The sequence below is a fragment of the Acartia tonsa genome, chromosome 11, assembly GCF_053477335.1.
Source record: "Acartia tonsa isolate MP-2025a chromosome 11, ASM5347733v1, whole genome shotgun sequence".
Taxonomy (NCBI): domain Eukaryota; kingdom Metazoa; phylum Arthropoda; class Copepoda; order Calanoida; family Acartiidae; genus Acartia; species Acartia tonsa.
In genome coordinates this window covers 31,225,171-31,245,244 of record NC_137270.1, presented here as the reverse complement: position 1 = coordinate 31,245,244, position 20,074 = coordinate 31,225,171, and the positions used below count along the sequence as shown (strand labels likewise).

Genomic DNA, 20,074 nt, shown 5'->3' with positions numbered 1-20,074 from the left:
TTTAAACAAAAAGGCATATAGTTTTTGATTTTAATCCAAGATTTTGTTTAATGCTGTTTTGTCTTTTGTAAGGCCTTTGAACACCAAAACAGTCTCTGAAAAGTTTGTATGTGGGTAACTCTTCAAAGTTTGCATAATTTCGTCGATTTTTAAGTTTGTTTATAATGTGTATTGCCTATTCAAATTCATTGATGTATTTGTTAGGTATTAATATTTTGTATTAACTTAATAAAAATAAACTCAACTCTAATTATTTCTTTATTAAGATATGATTGTAAAGTACATAATAAGTTGTGACTAGCAGTATAAAAATATCTTCTTAGTAATGGTTGATGGGGAGAGCGTTGGCGTACTGGTAGGCAGCTACGGGAGCAGCGGCAGCGTAGTTCAGTCCAGCGGCGTAAGAGCCTAAAAATGTAATCAATGTTCATCTTATTTATTTTTTTATTAAGTTAAGAAAAAAGTTGGCTATTCAAAATTATTAGCTGCTGCACACATAAAGAAGGGGTAAGGAACACCCTCCATTCTATGAGAAGCTTCACTTTAAAGGAAAACCCTATAGGTTCAGTGGTTAGCGAGATCCTTTGCTACACATACAAACATCTTATTACTCTTATACAAGGACAAGTAGTCTCAAAAAATTTCATAACAGGCTTTGTTATAAGATTAGAAACAGTCAGCGCTATTCTTTTAGGAAGCTTTGCTTTGATCCATAATAGATTTAGGGCACATAAAGACTTCATTTCATCCACAGGTGTGTAAGAAGCAAAAAAATCCTGAAATATTTGTTAATATTGTTATTAAAATGTTAGTATTTGCCTGTAACAGGCAGATTTGAAGCATATTGATAAGCTGCTACTGGGGCAGCGGCAGCATAGTTGACAGCTGCTACTGGGTCGGCGGCAGCATAGTTGACAGTTGCTACTGGGGAAGCGGCAGCAAAATTGACACCTGCACCATAAGAGCCTAAAATTTTTAATATTATATGTAGCGTGTAAAAAATCCGCAAGGTGTCTCTAAATTATATTTACAGAAAACCCTGAAATATGAATGATCTAATGTTTTCAGTAAAAATGGTAGAATTAACAAATTTTTAATACCTTTGGATACAAAGTACCTGCTTGTTGAGCATACAGATAGATTAATAATAATATGTTTGTATATATATAGACCTGATTATTTAGATTTCAGATGCATTTAAATTAATGTAATACCTGTAACTGGCAGAGCATTAGCATACTGGTAAGCAGCCACGGGGGCGGCAGCAGCAGCGTACTCATAACCAACAGCAGGGACAGCGGCGTAACCAGCAGCTGTAGCAGGGACAGCGGCGTAACCAGCATAGGCAGCAGGAGCAGCTGCTACAACAGCACCGGTGTAGGCAGGAGCAGCGGCAACGACAGCTGGGGCAGCGGCGTAGGCGGGAGCAGCAGCAACAACAGCTGATAAATGTTTCACTTGAATTTTCAGAAAAAAAAAGTTGTACCGTTCGGAAGGAAATAAGACCGATTATCGGTAGTAACGCTCAAAATTCCTCCTCAAAGTATAAATTATTGCGCTAATACGTACAGATTAAGGTATCCTAGGCCTTATAAGACACACTTTGCGTGTTAAATTTGTGGAATACAAGAAAAGTTTTAATATAAAGAAACAGTTAAAGGGAAAGGCATACAGGAAAGTTCAGAGAGTTGATTTGTAGGTAGCTTTGATTAAACCTCATGGAAGAGGTCAAAACAAGCAAGGGCAGTATTTCAGTATTTTTGGGAAAATTCAAGTTTCTATGCCTGGGGCAACGGCAACAGGAGCACTGGCAGGCACATTCAGAAGGGCAAGGCCGCTGGCATCACCTAAAAAAGAAGCAGTTCATTTTCCAGTTCTACTAGCTTAACTTCCATTAAATTGTTTTTATGTATGCCTGGATATTGATAACCTTTAGAGGATTGGACACATTACAAGGATCTTATTTTGGAGTATCTCTGTACAAAACCTTGCTATTAAAGTATATGAAAAATAAAGTAGTTTTAAAAGTTAAACGTCCTATAGACAACCAAGCCTTTGACTTGAGCAACCTTTGTCTGTAAATTTTTATCGTGCACGGTAATTATTTTGCTTGTTTTTACACAAGCCTTTTCCTACTCTAACTATTTATGTTGCGCACATGATACAGCAGTAGTAGAAACCAATTTTGTGGGTTTATGCGTGTATTGCTAAGTTTGATGAAAGAGTGAAAATTGGTAAGGGACATTGAGAAGGGAAATAATATGAGTATTACTGACCGTGACCATTGACAGGCCAATATTGTAGACTTGTAAATTAACATTACACCAATAAAGGCACATTTTTCAGGGATTTAAAGTGATAAGACAATGGCCGATAAATTAATATACATTCCCAATGATGTTGCACAAAATTACCACTTCTTTACATTACAATTTTTGGTTGAAACATTAGGACACTCAACCTATCGAACCAACCAATCAAAATTCAATAAAAGTTGATTAGGCAACAATTAAAGAAAACTTTTGGGACTAGTGTAAAAAATATCCAAATGTCCCCTTTGTTCTTAAGATCTGCAAAACAGCTGGTTCACTTACCATGAAGAGCAGCGGCTTCTTCCTCAGCAGCGATGGCGGAGGCAGGCAGAGGTGTTCCGTTGCTCTGTCCATTACAATCTCTAGAGAAAAGAAGGGGGTTCAATAAAGTCTCCAAAATATTTATCAATTTGACTCATAACTAATTGGATGTGTGTGGGTGGAGGAGGGCATATTTATAACCTATTTTAGCCAGTGGCGAGCATCACTTCATCAGAGTATATAAAAATTTGGTGTAACATCCAAGTAATCATATATCCATTGATTTACCTGAAATTTCCAGCGGCCCACTCCTCAACAGGTCTGCAGTAGCCGTACTCTGTGCAGCAGGCGGCGTGGGCGGGGCAGCCCAGGGGCCATTTCACAGCCAGGGCACGGAAAGGAGCGGCTGCGCAGCTTCCCTCACCTAAAATGTATACTCATTAATGGAAAGATAAATGTAGTAATCTGCAAATAAAAGTAACAGAATGTTTGTCTGTGTGTCTGTACCGGAGGATCTTGCTAACAGCTGAAACGATATGGTTCTACATTACAATGTAGCTACTCATAGGTCCTGGAAAGGTTTAGAGCCATTTTGGGGGAGGGTTCAACCCCCCCCCCCCTTCCAAGAGAATTATCCCCCAGAAAAATATGACCTCATAAAAAAACCTTTCATTAAAAAAATATTATTGCAAGTGGCCATCGAGGCATCTAGTGGCTTAACCGCTAGTCGACAAATATACATTACATAGTATAAAATTTGCTAGATATTGTAACTCGTATAATCATGAACCAACTGATCAAAGGGACAGATTGTTAGATATAGAGTACTTAATAGAATAAGCTCAAACGGTGGCGCGAAGAGCACCCGAAAATTTTGACACCCACTTCCATGATCCATTGATTTAGGAAGGTATGTGGACTCTTGTCAAGGGGGTGGACAACTAAGGGGTGTATCCATCCAACCCCCTAATTTTGCCGTGGGTGGACACCCCACCCTCCTTCCCACGCACAACTACAACTAAGTTACCTGTTCCTGCACCAAGAAGACCTGCGTGGCAGCTTGCTGCGGCGGATACCAACAAAACAGCCTGAAAATCGATTGAAAATTAGATGGATAGGTACATAGTTAGATAATATTGACGGAGTTTTGAAAAGAAAGCCTTTTTTCAGTTCGAGACTTTACTCTTTTTTTTTTAAACAGCTAGTAGCTGCACTGCACAACTAGCATCTAGATGCTCGGTATTTAAAGGGGTAAGGATGGGCAGAAAAATAGCCTGAAAAAAAGACTGGAATTTAAAAATAAAATAGCTTTAAACCATCCCAGGACCTTAGTGAAGCTTCCCTAAAGGAGTACACTATCGATTAAGTAGTTACCGAAATCTTAAGCTACAGCCAGAAAGATATTACTTTATATATTAGGATATCAATCCTATTATTTTATCATATTAAAGCTAAGCTGTTTATGATCACAATTCAACTTGTGAAACAACTTAGAGGGGTTAAAGTCATATAATCTCGTTCCTTTGTTTAAAAGGTCGAAAGGTTAGCCGCACATAATCATTTGCACTCTAAAAAAAAGTATTGTTTTGAGTTGGTGTGCTTAAAAAAACAGGATGCCTGTCTGTTTGTAAAGAACTATCTTTCTTACCGCTCAACCGATATGGTTTTCCTTTAAAATCTAGCTTTCATGGAGAGGTACATATCTTTTTGGGGAGAATGCTACCACCCTCCTAAGAGAAATCGCCCTAAAAAAATGAGTCCTTTCCTACCCCAATAACCCCCAGAGGCCTCTAGGTGCGTAGCCGCTAGTATATACAGTTCATACATTTAATAGATTATAAATTAGATATCTTGTTGTAGCATGGTAAAATAAATGTATACAAAACCTTGTTAAAGAAAGAAAACATTATAAAAAGAAATATTATACACTATACAGTATATCTATTAACTAACTAAACCAGAAAAAAACTTTATGGGGCTTGAACTTGAAACCTAAAGTCATCCTTAGCTTGCTTTTTTAGTAGCGAAGCTTCTCTACATACGTCTAAATGTTCTGTATGTACGAAAAAGATCAAAGACTTTAGACTTGCATAAATTTATGTGCATAAAGACGCATATCGAGCACTAATGGCACCTTAATTTTTTTAACCAATTGAAAATAGGGAGTGGGTAGTTGTTCCTATATCTGGCCCATTCGGGGTGCCCTAACTCTTCGGGGCTACCCAAAAACTTATATCCCTTCCCCTAACTCAATTTACTTCGAAATAGGGGGGGGGGGTCTGGCTCGACTAAGTGCTTTGATGGAGTCGGCCCAATTAAGCTCTCCTTAAATATTCCGTATGTCGTTAAAAACATGAAATTGCGTTCACAACAAAAACATTTAACATTTCATAGTCTAATATTTTGAAAAGCTTTGCTGCATATAAACAATGTCATCCTTGTTTATTTCGAGCTCTTAATCTGTTTAGATACGATATAAGAATACAAGCTTTGTTTCCAATCTCAAGTTTTATATAGCGCAGCAATTCTTTGCATGTTTTTTTCTTTTTTTTTTGCATCCTGTTATAGATCAGCCATGTGACGTCATAAAAATTAGGTAGGTGAGAGGAGAAGTGGGGAAAAAACCTAAAAAAAGAGATGGATAATCCCTCATTTCTATGACGTCACATGACTGGTTTTTGAGACACTTTGTAAAGTTTCTAAAACATGTCTTTTAGTGTGTCATAAATCCATTACAAACTCATAAAAAATTAATCATAATCGAAGTTTGGTTTAAAATCTCAATGAAACTACCTTTTTTTCCTTAAAAAAAGTTTATTTATTTGTCAATCTACTTAATAAATCAAGAAGAGATAAAAAAAATTAAAATCTTTTAACAATAACAATTATGTTCATTATAAGCGCAACATTTCAACATTTTAAGAAAATAAAGAAAAAGTATTACTTATACATTAAACTAGTACGTTTACATTAAAGCAAAACGATTTTTTTAAATGAACAACAATCTTTATGGTGATCTTTAGACTGTCAACAGGACGTACATTCTATGAACATGAACAGTTATAGAGTAGCTACGCTAATAAAAGCGATGGTAATAAAGAACAAATTTCAAGCTAAAAAAAAGTAGATTTGCAACGATAGTGTATTATTTTGCAGTGGACAAAAATGTGCAAAAAATGGCAATTCCTCGGAGTAGCGATAAAGAGTAGAAAATCATTTTACAACATAATCGTCATGTCGATATTATTTCAGCTTTGATCACATTATTATAGATAAACGACAACTTTCAGTTTCGAAACCGATTAATATCCACTAAATCAGAACCGGTTCTCAGCCATAATGTTTACCTTCATATTACAGACAATTTTATACGAATAATAATATCAAATCATATGACTAATATCAGTTTTGTTAGTCCAAGTTTTTTATATCCGCGGAAAACTGTCTATATTACAATGCGATAGATAACAATTCCAAATAGTTTTTCAGAATAATATCCTAAATCCTTACAAATGTATAAAAATTAGTTGTGGGAGTTTGAAAACACAAAGACAACAAGTTCAAAAACATACATAGAAGCAAAGCTTACAAATTATAGTAATGGAGCAAAGAAATTGTTTAATATGACCATGAAAATAATCATGTTAAGGTGGCTAACCGCATAGTCGTCCAGTGGAGGGGGGTGATGTGTTGTTGAACTCCCTCTAATAGAGAATCTTCATTAAAAAAAATCGGCCGTCTATCTTGAACAACGGCTGGAAAAAAATCATATTTCCCCAAAAGCGTTCTGGACTAAATAACTGACGGACAAGTAAAGGGAATTGAAGAGAGGTTTCGCTATTTAAAATGGGGTTGGCAGATTTTAGCAATATACAATAACGTTCCTTAGTCGATACAATAACAGCACACCATAGCACTTCTAAACTTTAAATTGCCTCCAAGCAAATTTTCTATAAGAAAAACATTTATCAGTTCAATAAAAGTATTTTAAGATATAATGACACTAAGAAACGACGAACAAAAGTATATAATCTACTGTTATATTATAATCTCAAATAATCATAGGCCTCACTAATGTAATGCACTTTAAAAGGTCAAATGATCTACATCTGTTTTAATTTTATTCTTTTTGTAATTTGCAAATTTTAAAGCAAAATCATCGAGTCTAATCGTGGACAGGGATCTTAAGGGATAAGACAATGGACGATATAATGATGAACATCCTCAATGAATTAAAAATATTGATTTAAAAATGTTACTTCTTTGATTTAAACCAACCATTTAAGTTTTGAAAAAAGTCTTTACAGTTTTTAGCGAATAAGACAATGTGTTTATAAAACTTTGGGTGTCAGTATATTATTTTTGGTCCAATCGCAAAGCAATTTTATATACAAGCTTGATGTGTGAGGGTGTGTGTTAACTAATATCTTGCAAACGGATGTTTTCATAATTGTCAAAAGCAGGGTTTGTGCTATTTTCAAAGCTAGCTCCCAAGTATTGATACATCAAGGGGGTGTTAGGGTCAACTGGAGAATAATAAACCTTTATGCCTATAATCGGGTCCTAAAGATCTTTAATTTGTACTAATACAAAAGGTATAATAATAGTCTTAATATTCATTTTCATAAACAAAGCCATAAATAAAAACAAGTATATTTGACATTTGTACTAAAAAGGGGGGAAGGAAGGGGAGAGATCCCCCCCTCCACTAAAAGATGATTATAGCAATTATTAATAAACAACAAATGAACAATATACATAATTTTTTCTATTTATTTTCATAAAAAGCAACATTTTTTTAGAGTAAATAATTTGATTTTTCCTTTAATGATTTGCAGCTTAATAAAATGGCTGTTTATGAAACTAGTCTCCAACGTTTTATGATAACGTTTTCTTATTCATTGGCTTAACAACTTTGAGGACTTTTACTGAATTTTGATTGATTGGTTCATAAAGTTGAATTATCAAACGTTTCAACCACTAATTGTAAACTAAAGAAGAAATAATTTTGTGTATCACCAATAGGGATATACAACAATTGTCTTATCCCTTTAGATCCCTGCTTATTTTTAATATTTTAATAGTTGAGGGAAAATTATTTCATCTTAAATAATCTTACCCCTGTTTGTCTAACAAATATACATTTCGTAATTATTGCATTTATCAGAAAAATTCAAAAAATAAACGTTTTTCTAATGAAATGGTGAGAAAAAGATACATAAAAGAATGGATATTATTATTTGGATGTTATACCAGATTATCATGAACTCTAATAAGAAATTCGCAGCGGGCTAAAACCACCTCCATTACCCCATTCCCTTTCCTCCGACTGATAAATGAGTTCCATGTTAGCCACCCTAATTGAGGAAAATTTTTCCCGGTCATAATTTTCACGTATATTCTATATCTATTATCCATTCAAAGAAAGGTAAAAATAATTATGCACAGAAAAATCAAGAGTGAAAATTTCCATTAGTAGCAAAGATAAAAAATTTAAGTTTTTTAACTGTCAAATAAAATCTTTCCAGTATGTTTTCGAAACCTAGTAATATCCGCTGGATAAGAACCAGTTCTCATCCACACTGAAAAATCATGTATAGCATCAAATTACAGAGAAATTGCCACGAATATTAAAACAAAAATGATAAATTTAGCACGGACCTTCGGCTCCTCGGGGATAACAAAACTGAGATTAATATTTTTCAATTTTAATAAATCCTGTTTCCATTCTCGAGATCTAATTGCACAGACACACACACACTACAGACACATCCTTTTACTTTCCGAGAAGGGTGTGAACTGTAATTATGAATCATCAAGATTCAAATTAAAAAATAATTATTTTATGTTTTCATTGTTCTTTACGCCACTCCTTTATGGGTAATGATATAGTGGAGTAAGTAGGTATAGACCGAAGGACGTCCAAGCCTTTTATTTTTTAAATATCTTGATGGGAGGGGGGTAATTCACTGATTCTTTTTACATCCCTATAGGCCATGGGTGTAGAATTTATATCGGTAACTATAAGCTAATTACCACATATTTTTATTGGATGGGTACCCATCCCTCCCTCCTCCATGGACCAAATTTTTAATTTTTAAAACAATAAGATTTTTTAAAATTTTGGGGCACAAACAATCCTTACCTATAAAATCTGTTTATGGGTAATAATTATTTGTTAGAGTGAATGGATATATACCTATCCTATCTATTTAAGGGTAATAATACTTATATGAGAGCAAGTAGTTATAGACCTATCATATTGCAAAATAAGCCTGTGACAATAAGGTATATTCTGGAAAGCGTAAATGATCAAATGTTGATTTCCCTTATTGACATGCAAGAAAAACGATTGCACACTGCTATTTTGAACTAATTTAGATTAAATAAAAAGTAATTAAAGTTTTTGCAGCATATTAATATTTGTTGCTCAATTTGCTATTAAATAGTTCTAAAATTCATTTCATTTATAAACATTTATAACTTTGAAATCAGAATAACTGTTTCTTTCACTAAACATACAGTCAAGGAAACTATAGAGTAGCTTCACTGAAAGGTAACAATAAGAATAGTTATTTCTCGCATCTTATTATAAACAACTTTCCGCGGACATAAGATTTATAATTATAATATTAAAACCATTTTTTTGCACCGAGAAGCCGAAGACACAGAATAAAAAAATAATGTACATTTTTATATATAACAAGATGCTATACATAATTTTTTTCGTGTGGACGATAACCGGTTCTAATCCAACGGATATTAATCGGTTTTGAATGAATACGAGATAAAAAAAAACTTACAACTCTGGACCACATGTTTACTCTGCTAAGGTTAATCAACAACTGAACATTGACAATGATGGAATTAGAAAAATCCACCAACACAAATCTCTGTGTAGCGGTTCCCGGATTTTTTGTAGTATATAATCTCAGCTAATTTAATGTCAATTACTGTACTGTTACTAAATAAATGATGGAATACTTTCTCTTAGAAACCACGCCACTAAAAGTAATCTTTCACTACCAAAAACAGAACAAAAGGGATAGTTAAAAATCTATTTATCCAAAAAAGATGTTTAAAAAAAATCACAAATAAGACTATAATGTGAAAGTAAACAGCAAATTTTAATAAAATACATTATCAATATAGCACTTTTTAGCTAATGGTGACCTAAACGCAAGAATAAACAGATATGCATGGAATCAAAATAATCAATTGTGAATGTCTAGTATCTATATAGTGGGGAATTCGCTTAAAATTACTTCCTTAGAAATTAGTTTGTTGCTATTGTAAATGAATGTTTATGCCCTCTGATTAGGCTTTTACAGATAAAAATTGTCTGTGCTACGTAAAACAGAAAAAAACTGTTTGCTGTAGATCAACAAACCCTAGCTATAAAGTTGCTACACTCTTCAACATTTTTCAATTTTCAAAGGCATAATTTGCAGCCCACTTACACTATCACTGTATACGTGAAATTTTTCTCTAAAAATCCACTACCACTGAAGCAACCTGAAATGAACTTGAAACTTAAATAGAGCTAGAAGAAGGGGGGAGGGGGATGCAAGTTACAGGGGTTGTTGAGCTGTTTTAGTGAGGCTTCGTTCAAAACAGCATATTTTTTTTATCCTGTTGTTTGTAAAGGCTTAATAATTGGGCTGTTTATTATTATGGTCCCTAAACTGTTAAACTAGTAGCGTTTTCTTATTCGTTGGCTTAACAACTATTGAGACTTTCAATGAATTTTGATTGGTTGGTTCATTAAGTTAAGTGTCCAAACGATTTAACACTTAATTTTAATCTACAGAAGGGGTAATTTTGTGCATCATCATTGGTGATGTGCATCAATTTATCGGCCACTAAAATTTAAATGATTTATGTCGACTATTTCGTATTATTTAAAATTACCATATCGCATAATGTAATCCTCAATATTAGAATTATACCAAAACCTTATATAACAGGATCTCTACCTCTGTGTCTGTACCAAAGAACCTTGAAAATCGCTAACCGATAAGGTAAATCACCCCTATGAAAAAATACTCCCAAAAACTTTTTAAAAGTTGACCCCCTTCCTAATGAGCCACTAGAGGCTTGTAGTAATTTAACCATAAGAACAAAAAAGTTGTTATGCCTGCTGCCTCAAAAATTTGCAGCGTTAAAAAAACATGTTTCTTTCATCCACTTAAAAATATACTTACGGCAATTTCTTAATGTTCAATCTAGTACACAAAAAAAATTCATAAAAAAAGGATCCAAGTTTTAAAGAACAAGCTTTACATAATGTATATATTAAAACCAATATAGATAAGCATATGAAAGCGCTTTTTAAAGCAAAAAGTTTCGTCCCCTATGCGCATAATTAAATATTATTTTCTATTGTGTTGATCCATATAAATATGCAAATGGATGTATTACTAAATGAATGTTACAACAGATTTTCATATTCTCTAACAAAGTAAAAATCGCAGCTGGCTAAACTAACGCCTCGTTTACCCTTTCCAATCCCCACCCACTTTTCCTCTTTCATAATATCCATGTATATATTATATCCATTTATATGCATTACTTTTGTATTGATAGGTTTTGGTGGTCGTGATCGGACATCCAACCTTTGGCTTTGGGCATTTTTATGTCTAGAACTTGAACTTTCAAGAAATTACTTCAAAATCTTCTCTATATCTAGTCTTAGTGGCTACACGCGTAGAGGCCTCTAGGGGGGGGGGGAGTATATAGGGTGTTGGTACCCAGGACCTTTGATAAGCTACACTGCATAGGAGAACCGTATCGGTTCAGCGGTGGAAGATCTTATGGTACAGACCTACAAAGATGCTTTTACTTTTATACTAAGATTACTAGGATTTGGTCGTCTGTTACCCTTTACGTCTAACCCTACAAATTGTAAGTAAGAAAGTTTAATTAGTGTCTTGCCGTTTAAAATTACTATTAAAAATACTTTTGGGATTATTTTGTTTAAATTAATCATAGAAAATGTTATTGACGCAAATTAACCTTTACAATGTAATTTTCAACTTTTAAATGAAGTTTCTTAACTTAAATTTCATTATAGATTTTTTCGTATAGCCCGAGATAATAATAATTTTTTAACTTTTTTCTGGTACATTATTTTCAAAAGTGCATAATTAAATAATAGATCAAATCAAACAAGGATGACAACATCCATAAGCAGCGAAGTAACAAGCAAATGTTCAGGAAAAATTAGGAAGAACAAGAGAGAAGAAGGACATATAATAGAAAATCACGAATTCTATGTCTTTTGTCTCATGACTGAAGGACTGACAGACCAAGTAAGTTGTATATATGAGAATTCTCTGGAAAGGGGTACATAATACATATAAGAAAAATCAGCAAAAGATAACAAAAAATATGTGAAAAATTAAAATTTAAAACTAAGTGACTTGTCCTTCATCTACAAAAAAAAGAAAACGAGGGAAAACCTAATTTTGATGCTATTACCTACCAAAATAATTTTAAATCGGAATAAAACACCAAAAAATATAAGGAAATCAGTAAAAATAGAAAAGCAGTTTAAAAGCTGTTCAAGTTATAATCACAGAGCAGCTACAATTATAGCTATCATAAACAAATTGACACTTTGTAATAAAAGCGTTCCACTGCACTGCTTCTTATAAAGAGAAAGAAAATATTTTTTAAAAAAACAAGGATGATTATTAGTTCATAAGTAGCAGAGCATAAACAACACGTTAACAAAATTTTTTGTTAGATAAAACTAAACTTTGAGAATGAAATGGTATTTTTTTCTGGGGTTTTTCTCTTTTATTGAAAAAGGTCGTATTCCTTGCCCTATAAACAGGCGCAATCCATTACCATGAAAAGTTTAATTGACGGAGCTATTTTGTATGTAAATAATATAGTTTAAGCAGGGATCTTATAGGATAGGGCAATGGACGATAAATTTATATACATTCCAAATGATGAGAATCAAAGATAGACCTCCTGTATATTCTAAAATTATTAGTTATAGTTTGAACCAACCATTAAAAAAGTACCCAAAGTTTTTGAGCCAATAAATGAGAGGTCGTGTATATAAAACACTGGGTGCAAGTGATATCCCAGTTTAATGTTCCCTTCCTCCCTGAGTTTAAGTATTAAGTCTCAATTAATTACTATTTGTTATTCTAAATTGATATTTTGGCAATGATACGTTATGTTATTTTTTAAACAAAGCTGCTCTACTATAGCAATGTTTGTTTGTTTACCAAACCTTAAATATTAATCATCAATATGATGTATGTAAGTATTTTGTATTAGATCTTGGACAAAATAGCCCCGGACATAATAGCCTCGGACAAAATAGCCCCAGGACAAAATAGCCTCGGGACAAAATAGCCTTATGAGAACATAGCCTCGGACAAAAAAGTCTCTTAAGGAAAATAGTCTCAATTGATATTAATGATTATGGCTGCAGCGCTCGGCCCCCTGTCTAGCAGCGGGTGCTTGCCCCCTTAGCAATATAACCTAACCTTAACCTGAGGTTATTTTGTTCGAGGCTATTATGTCCAAGGGTTTTTCGTCTAAGATCCTTATTATTGTCTTTGAAGCTTAAGATCTCATTAACTACTGAACGTAGGTTAGCTTCATATAGGTACCGTGATGGTTTTAGGTTATTTTAGCCCATTTCTGCCCCTTTGAATACAGAGCTCCTAGAAGCTAGAGTCGTAGCCACTAATCCTAATCCTTATACTAAAGTAACAGGATGTTTGTCTGTCTGTGTGTCTGTCTGTACCGAAGGATCTCGCTAACCGCTGAACCGATCGGGTTCTCCTTAACAGGGTAGCTTCTCATAAGTCCCGGGAAGGTTTATAACTATTTTGGGGGAGGGTACCACCACCCTCCCAAGAGAAATGACAAAAAAATCAAATTTGTTTTAAATTTAGGGGAGACTTCAACGTCAAATAAGGTGGTATCGTACATAAAAAATTAACTTTAACAAACAACAACATTTAAAGTGCCACTAGAGGCCTCTAGGGGCGTAGCCGCTAGTATACATATATAGTAGTGTGTGTTTTTTTGTCTGTAGCTTATGATTTTGTGACCCGAAGTTTCAAATCTGTAGATTATAGGATGGTTTTAGGTTTTTTAAAACAGAACGCCTAGGTGTTAGGTGCGCAGCCACTTTTTTAGTACATAATTTAATATCCATACGACTAATTGCAATTGACATCATAAGTACTCTCATATATTCCGATTGTTGCAAAAATTTTAACTTTTAGCTTGTTAATATGGACCTCATTTATTGGTCAGTTTCTTAATCCAGTAGGAGTAGAGGGGATGGGGTAAAAGGGGTATTGTTATTGTAGCCAGCTGCCAGCATAACTTTATCAGAGTACATGATAAATCTGGAGAAACATCCAAGAAATAATATATCGATTATCTGCTATGAATAATGAATATAAGTTTAAATACTTTTCTCGTATTCATTCGAATCCGGTGGATAGGAACCGGTTCTCATCCATACGAAAAAACTATGTCTAGCATCGTATTATAAACCGCTTTCTACGAATATAAGAATGTACAATCATAAGATTAAAACCAGTTTTTTTTGCCCGTGTTTTTGGCACCTCGGGGCTTAAAAAAACTGGTTTTAATCTTATAATTGTACATTCTATATCCGCGGAAAGAGGTTTATAATACGATGAAGAAATAACTATTATTATTATTGTTTTCAATAAATCCAATTATGAAAAGATTTATCTTATATAGAAAAGAAAGAAATTTATGTGTTGCCATTCAAATATTCTTACATGTCAGTTTGTCTGTAATTGCTTTGTCTAACATAATTTCAAAGAAAAAAAAAGGTTATCTATCGCATCGTATTATAGACAGCTTTCCGCAGATATTAAAATACAAAATTATAAACTTAAAAACAGTTTGGTTATACCCGAGGGGCCGAAACACCGGGCTAACAAATCTGGTCTCAATTTTATGATTTTCATATTAATATTCGTGGAAAATTGTCCGTAATATGATGCTATACATAATTTCCAAGTATATCCACCGGATATCAATTTGTGTTGAAGTCATACTGGAAAACAAATTTGTGTTACAGTTTATCAAAAATTTATCCGCCAGTGATAATTTTTTACACCCCTATGATAAACAAAATTACCCGATAAATAAATTAAAATTAGTGTGGAAAATTTTTAAATAGTCCCTTTCGTAACATCGCCCCATAAGGGGCGATTCGTCGTTTTTTAAAATGTTTTTTTTTTATAGGTTATATTAGGTTAGGTTATATTTGATTAGGTGATTGCCTCACAGGGTTAGGTAATTGGCCCCGCAGGGTTAGAGCCCCCCGCAGGGGCTAGAAATAGAAGAAAAGCTTCTGTGAAAAATATGAAGAATCGCCCCATAAGGTGCGCTGTTACGAAAGAGACTATACCCGAAAATTTTGGATACTGCCAGTTTGAACTAGCCAATTAAAATTTAATGTAAGTCTTTAATGTTTTTAAGTTAACAAATGAGAGACGTTTCTAAAACTTGGAATACCAGGTTTTATATCCCATCCCTCCCTTGATTAAGAGGGATAATTATGGGAAGCTTATAAAATATAAAAGGTTATGTGAGATATTAAAAAAACATTTGAAAGATATTATGTTTCTTACCAACTAGGAATTTATTTATTATTAATTGGATTATTACTCTAATAAAATAAAACTTTTAGCTTTCTAAAATTACGACCGACCCTCCAACCCCTCCCCTCCTACAGGATAAACGAACTGACCAATAAGTGTTGTCCATGACTCCATGTTAGCAACCTAAATTGACGACAATTTTTACCCTGTCATTATATCCACGTTTAATCTAGATCTATTCTACAAGGACTTTGTGATTCACAAGAAACACAGCAGCAATAACAAATTCATCCTTGTTTTAAATTGCTATGGTATCTTTATTCATTTTGCTCTCTATTTCTTATTAGATTAAATTTTCTTTTCTTTTAATATTACAAAAAGCACAATTTACTACATTTGAATCTACATAATTACATTCAATTTTAAAAAGAGGGAAAAAATATGACAAAATAAGAAGATTCAAGACCATAATAAAATAATTAAAATGTCACTGTATAGGAGCGCCTTGTCAGTTCAGTAGTTAGTGAGATCTTAAGCTACACACATAGAGAAACCAAGCCCGTGGGGACGAGGGGCTAATATATTTATTCATTTTATGATTTTTGATTTAATATTAGTGGAAAATTTCTGTAATAGCAACATACACTATTTTTCAGCATGGCTGAGAACCGATTCTAATCCGTTGGATATTAATCGGCTTTAAAGCAATAACTGAAAAGGCTTAGAGTTACTAAAGTAACAAGCTCGAAGAAAAAAAGATTCCAACTTTGTCATGTTTTTCAGAACAATTATGGAATCAAAAAATATTATTACTTTAGTCTTTTTAATATTTTTGAGTTTGATTAACCTACCTGGAACTTCATTGGTATTGAAGATGATCGCTTACTCAGTTATCCTGATTTCAAGGAAAAAGTATTAATTTTCCAGTAGAGCTTCAAAACTGACTAATCTCCGCTGGATTAGAACCGGTTCTCCGCATCGTATAACTGATAATTTTTTATGAATATTAAATAAATCAAAAAATTTATACCCGGCCTGTGGCCCCTCAAGGCTAAAAAAACAGGTTTTAATATTTTTATTTTATACCCGCTGAAGCTGTCGTGTCTATAATACAAAGCGATAAATAACTATTCTATATAATTATCGGAGAATCTGGCAAAGATATATGTATGTATATTTGGCAGTTAAAAAAAATACAATTTACTTTTGGTTTGTATTTCATTCCTTTGTCCATTTGGTTGGAGTTTTTATAATTGCTTATATTTTCCTCTTAATTTGTATGTTTTAATAGTACAACTTTTTCTTTTTGACAAATGTCTATATTAAACAATTGTTTTTTAGAAAATGATGCATTGAATTTAAAGTTTTTAAATAATCTTTTTTTGTATTTTAAAATTATCATTGGTGGAAAAATAAATTTTTGACTCGACCCGAACATATTCTTAGGATTTGCAATTGCAAAGTATGGCAAAAATGCGACTAAAGTAATATTTACTATACTTTTATTATTTGTTGAAAATTATTCTAAAACTTTATAGTTTGCTATGTTCTGGCATTGTATTGAGTTACTACTCATGTATCTCTGTCAACCAATATTCATTGCTTACTACTGCTTTGAAATCAGGGAAAAACATTATACTCATCAAATTGATTTCAAAGGAATAATTAATAAGAGCTGTGTTTTTCTACAGAGTGCTGAAAATTCCTGCTCCTTATTTTTGGAATACATTGAAAACATGTTGTTAGTTTGTTTATTAATTTAAGTTAGGTTATATTAAGTAATAGATATTGATAACCTAGCTGGGTTAGGGAACTGCAGGTATAATACCTGCAGGGGTTTAATGCTTTAATCGTCTTCGCCTCTTTTAACAAGATGACTACACTGTTTTTAATATTAAAGGTATTTTAAGAATTTAATCTGTAACTGAGAAACTTAAACTTAGATAAACCTATTCTCCAATAGGTTTAAATATGTCTTTATTGAGTTCACAATTAATTATTAAAAAATGAACAGTATCTTTTAATTTTTGTAAGGAGATGTTTTTTAAGTAAATATTTAAATTTATGCATTAAAACTAAATGAACAAAAAGTTTACCATATAAAAGACCTTAAAAATAGCTGAATCTATTTTAACCCTGTTAAATGTTGAGTAAATGATTACCATAAACCAGTTGTGGGTTGGCACATGACGGTGTCCCTAGTCACATATATATACTTCTTCACATCTTACTTTATGTTGGAAAAGGAATGGATATATTATTATTTGGATCTTACACCATATTTTCATGTTCTCTAATAGAGTATAACTCGCAACGGTTTAAAATCCTATAACCCTCCATTCCCTCCCTTTTTACTGGATAAACGAACTGACCAATAAACGAGTTCCATGTTATTAAGCTAAGTTGACGACAATTTTCTCCTGTAAAAATATCCATGTATAATTGTATATTCTTCATCCAATCTAGGATCTTACAACAGATTTTCATGTTCTCTAATAAATGGAAACTCGTAGCAGGCTAAAATAGATTCCCATTTTAACCCCTTCCCCTCTTACTGGATAAACAAACTGACCAATAAAGCAATCTAAATTTTCCCCTGTCAAAATATCCATGTTTATTCTTCATCCAATCTTGGATCTTAAAACAAATTTTCATGTTCTCTAATAAAGTAAAACTCGCAGCGGGCTAAAACATTGAAACCTCCCATCAACCACCTTCACCCAATTCTCTCCCCTGACCAAGATAAACGAACTGACCAATAAACGAGTTCAATGTTAGCAACCTAAATTGACGACGATTTTCCCCTGTAATAATATCCATATTCTATATCCATTGGAGCAGGTCAATGATCTGTGGCTCTCAAACGGTCAAACTATGTGTACTCTGACTCCTTGGTTGGTACTACCATGCCTGTCAGCAGCAATTGTAGAATTTCAAATTCTGAGAGTTGTGTTTATGCTGTTCCCTTATGATTTTCTTGCACTTAATGATGCCCTTGCGTATCCACTTGGTGCCTCAATTCCACTATTTGCAGGGATGACTGGTAATAAAATGCAGGAATAAGGTATAGCCAACAAGAGAAATAAATCTAAAATAATATTTGGGGGGCAAATGGAGGGGTCGTCAATTTTACGATGTGTTGCTCCCCAACGACAGCTGAAAAACAAGTATAAGTTTCGCGATTTTTTCACGAATTAATTTCGTTATTGGTATAAGCTGAATAAAATGTGGTCGTACGTGGTAACGCGCAATGTTGGAAAGGTGGCGCAAATTTCAAATCTCAGTTTTCTCGATTTGAGAAAAGTTAATCTTTAAATCATATTGAATTAAATAATCTTGCAAATATCGCTTTTATCTCTTAGAGAGAAAAAAGTATATCAAATAGCGAAAACTGAGATCTGAATTTTGCGGCACCCATCCAACGTTGCGTATGACCGCATACGACCGCAAGAAACGGCATTTTATTACTAGCCATCATTTGCAGGACTCGGACAATACCTAACTTATCATTATACCGGAACATTATGTGATAATCAATCCTTACGCGTGTATCTTTTTAAACTTAATATAAACAAAAACATGGATGAACTAATTTTTGTTCCTGTTGAAATTAAGATCATTGTTATACTTTTAATCTTGGGATGTGAAATAGTTCTTCAGCTAAACAAATTATCCAAGATAAAATGGAGGCACAGAAACAGAATTTTGCCTGAAACAATCCAACAGCCTCCAGATACTAGCCAACAGCCTCCAGAAACTAGCCAACAGTCTCCAGAATCTAGCCAACAGCCTACAGAAACTAGCCAACAGCCTCCAGAAACTAGCCAACAGCCTCCAGAAACTAGCCAACAGCCTCCAGAAACTAGCCAACAGCCTCCAGAATCTAGCCAACAGACTCCAGAAACTAGCCAACAGCCACAAAAAACTAGCCAACAGCCTCCAATAACTAGCCAACAGCCTCCAGAAACTAGCCAACAGCCTCGTGTTAATCAAAATGATTATTTTAGAGACCTGAGCATCTTAATGAGTATGTTATTCACAGTGCTTGTCATATATGTTATGATCTTTGTCTTTTGTGTGAACTCTGTGTTTATCTTTGGTTTCAGTGTTATAATGGACGCAGGACTCTTGCTCTGTCCTATATATTGGTTAGTCTCCACTAATGAGATCATTATTTTTGTTAAACTTAAATTTAGTCAGCTGAAACTAAGTTTGGGTTACTTTTAAAGACTCTGTTTTGTGATTTTTCTCAAATTGCCTATTCGAGCATAGAAACCGCCCCCCCCCCCTTTTTTGAAATAAGTTTGTTTGTTTATTACTTTTGTTCAGAATACGTAATATTATTATTAGGTACAGGGTAGCCCAACTGGATTAGTACTCTACAAGTTTAAGGATACCCGCAGGGGTAAGGCATACAGAAAAAAAACACCCACCCCCCATATTTTATTTCTTCAAAAATAAGGGGGATGGGGTTCAATACTAATAGGCATTTTGACCCATCTACTTAATTATGACAAACAGTTGTGAATTAATTTTTTAATGTGATTACCAATAAAGTTGCTGTTTTTACTAAACAATATTCTCGAAAAATTATTATTTTTATGTTTTTGTTTGTAATGATGCCGCTAGGTATTATTTAAATTTTCCCTTAATATGTTTCTCCTATCTTCCCGAAAAATTTGTTATGTAGCCTTTTTCGAGATCTTATAAGACACGAATTCACAAACAGACTTACAAACACACATCCACCTATTACGTATGAAATATAACAAGGAGGACAACATCCATAAATTCCAAGCACAATTTCATAGATAAAAAGTGTATATAAGAATAGAAACAAAAACAAATCACGAAACCTTTCACAAGTTTTCTCTGTGTTCT

At 33.4% G+C, this 20,074-nt stretch overlaps 1 protein-coding gene across 6 annotated transcripts; it reads right to left on the bottom strand.

Moving 5' to 3' along the window:
* Positions 1 to 245: 245 nt before the first annotated feature.
* LOC145332327 (uncharacterized) lies at positions 246 to 9,463 on the bottom strand. 6 transcript variants are annotated; one of them, XM_080177319.1, is made up of 9 exons: positions 4,460 to 4,527; positions 3,601 to 3,661; positions 2,862 to 2,997; positions 2,595 to 2,674; positions 1,785 to 1,847; positions 1,215 to 1,442; positions 930 to 966; positions 820 to 896; positions 246 to 408 (listed from the first exon to the last, which is right to left on the bottom strand). In XM_080177319.1, the coding sequence occupies exons 1-9, from the start codon at positions 4,478 to 4,480 to the stop codon at positions 320 to 322; spliced, it is 792 nt and encodes a 263-aa protein (XP_080033445.1). In that variant the 5' UTR covers positions 4,481 to 4,527; the 3' UTR covers positions 246 to 319. The 6 variants fall into 6 exon arrangements, with proteins under 6 accessions (XP_080033445.1, XP_080033446.1, XP_080033444.1 ...); XM_080177320.1 differs by having other exon boundaries at positions 820 to 966; positions 1,215 to 1,313; positions 1,353 to 1,442; XM_080177318.1 differs by lacking the exon at positions 4,460 to 4,527 and adding an exon at positions 9,377 to 9,463 and having other exon boundaries at positions 820 to 966.
* Positions 9,464 to 20,074: the final 10,611 nt, after the last annotated feature.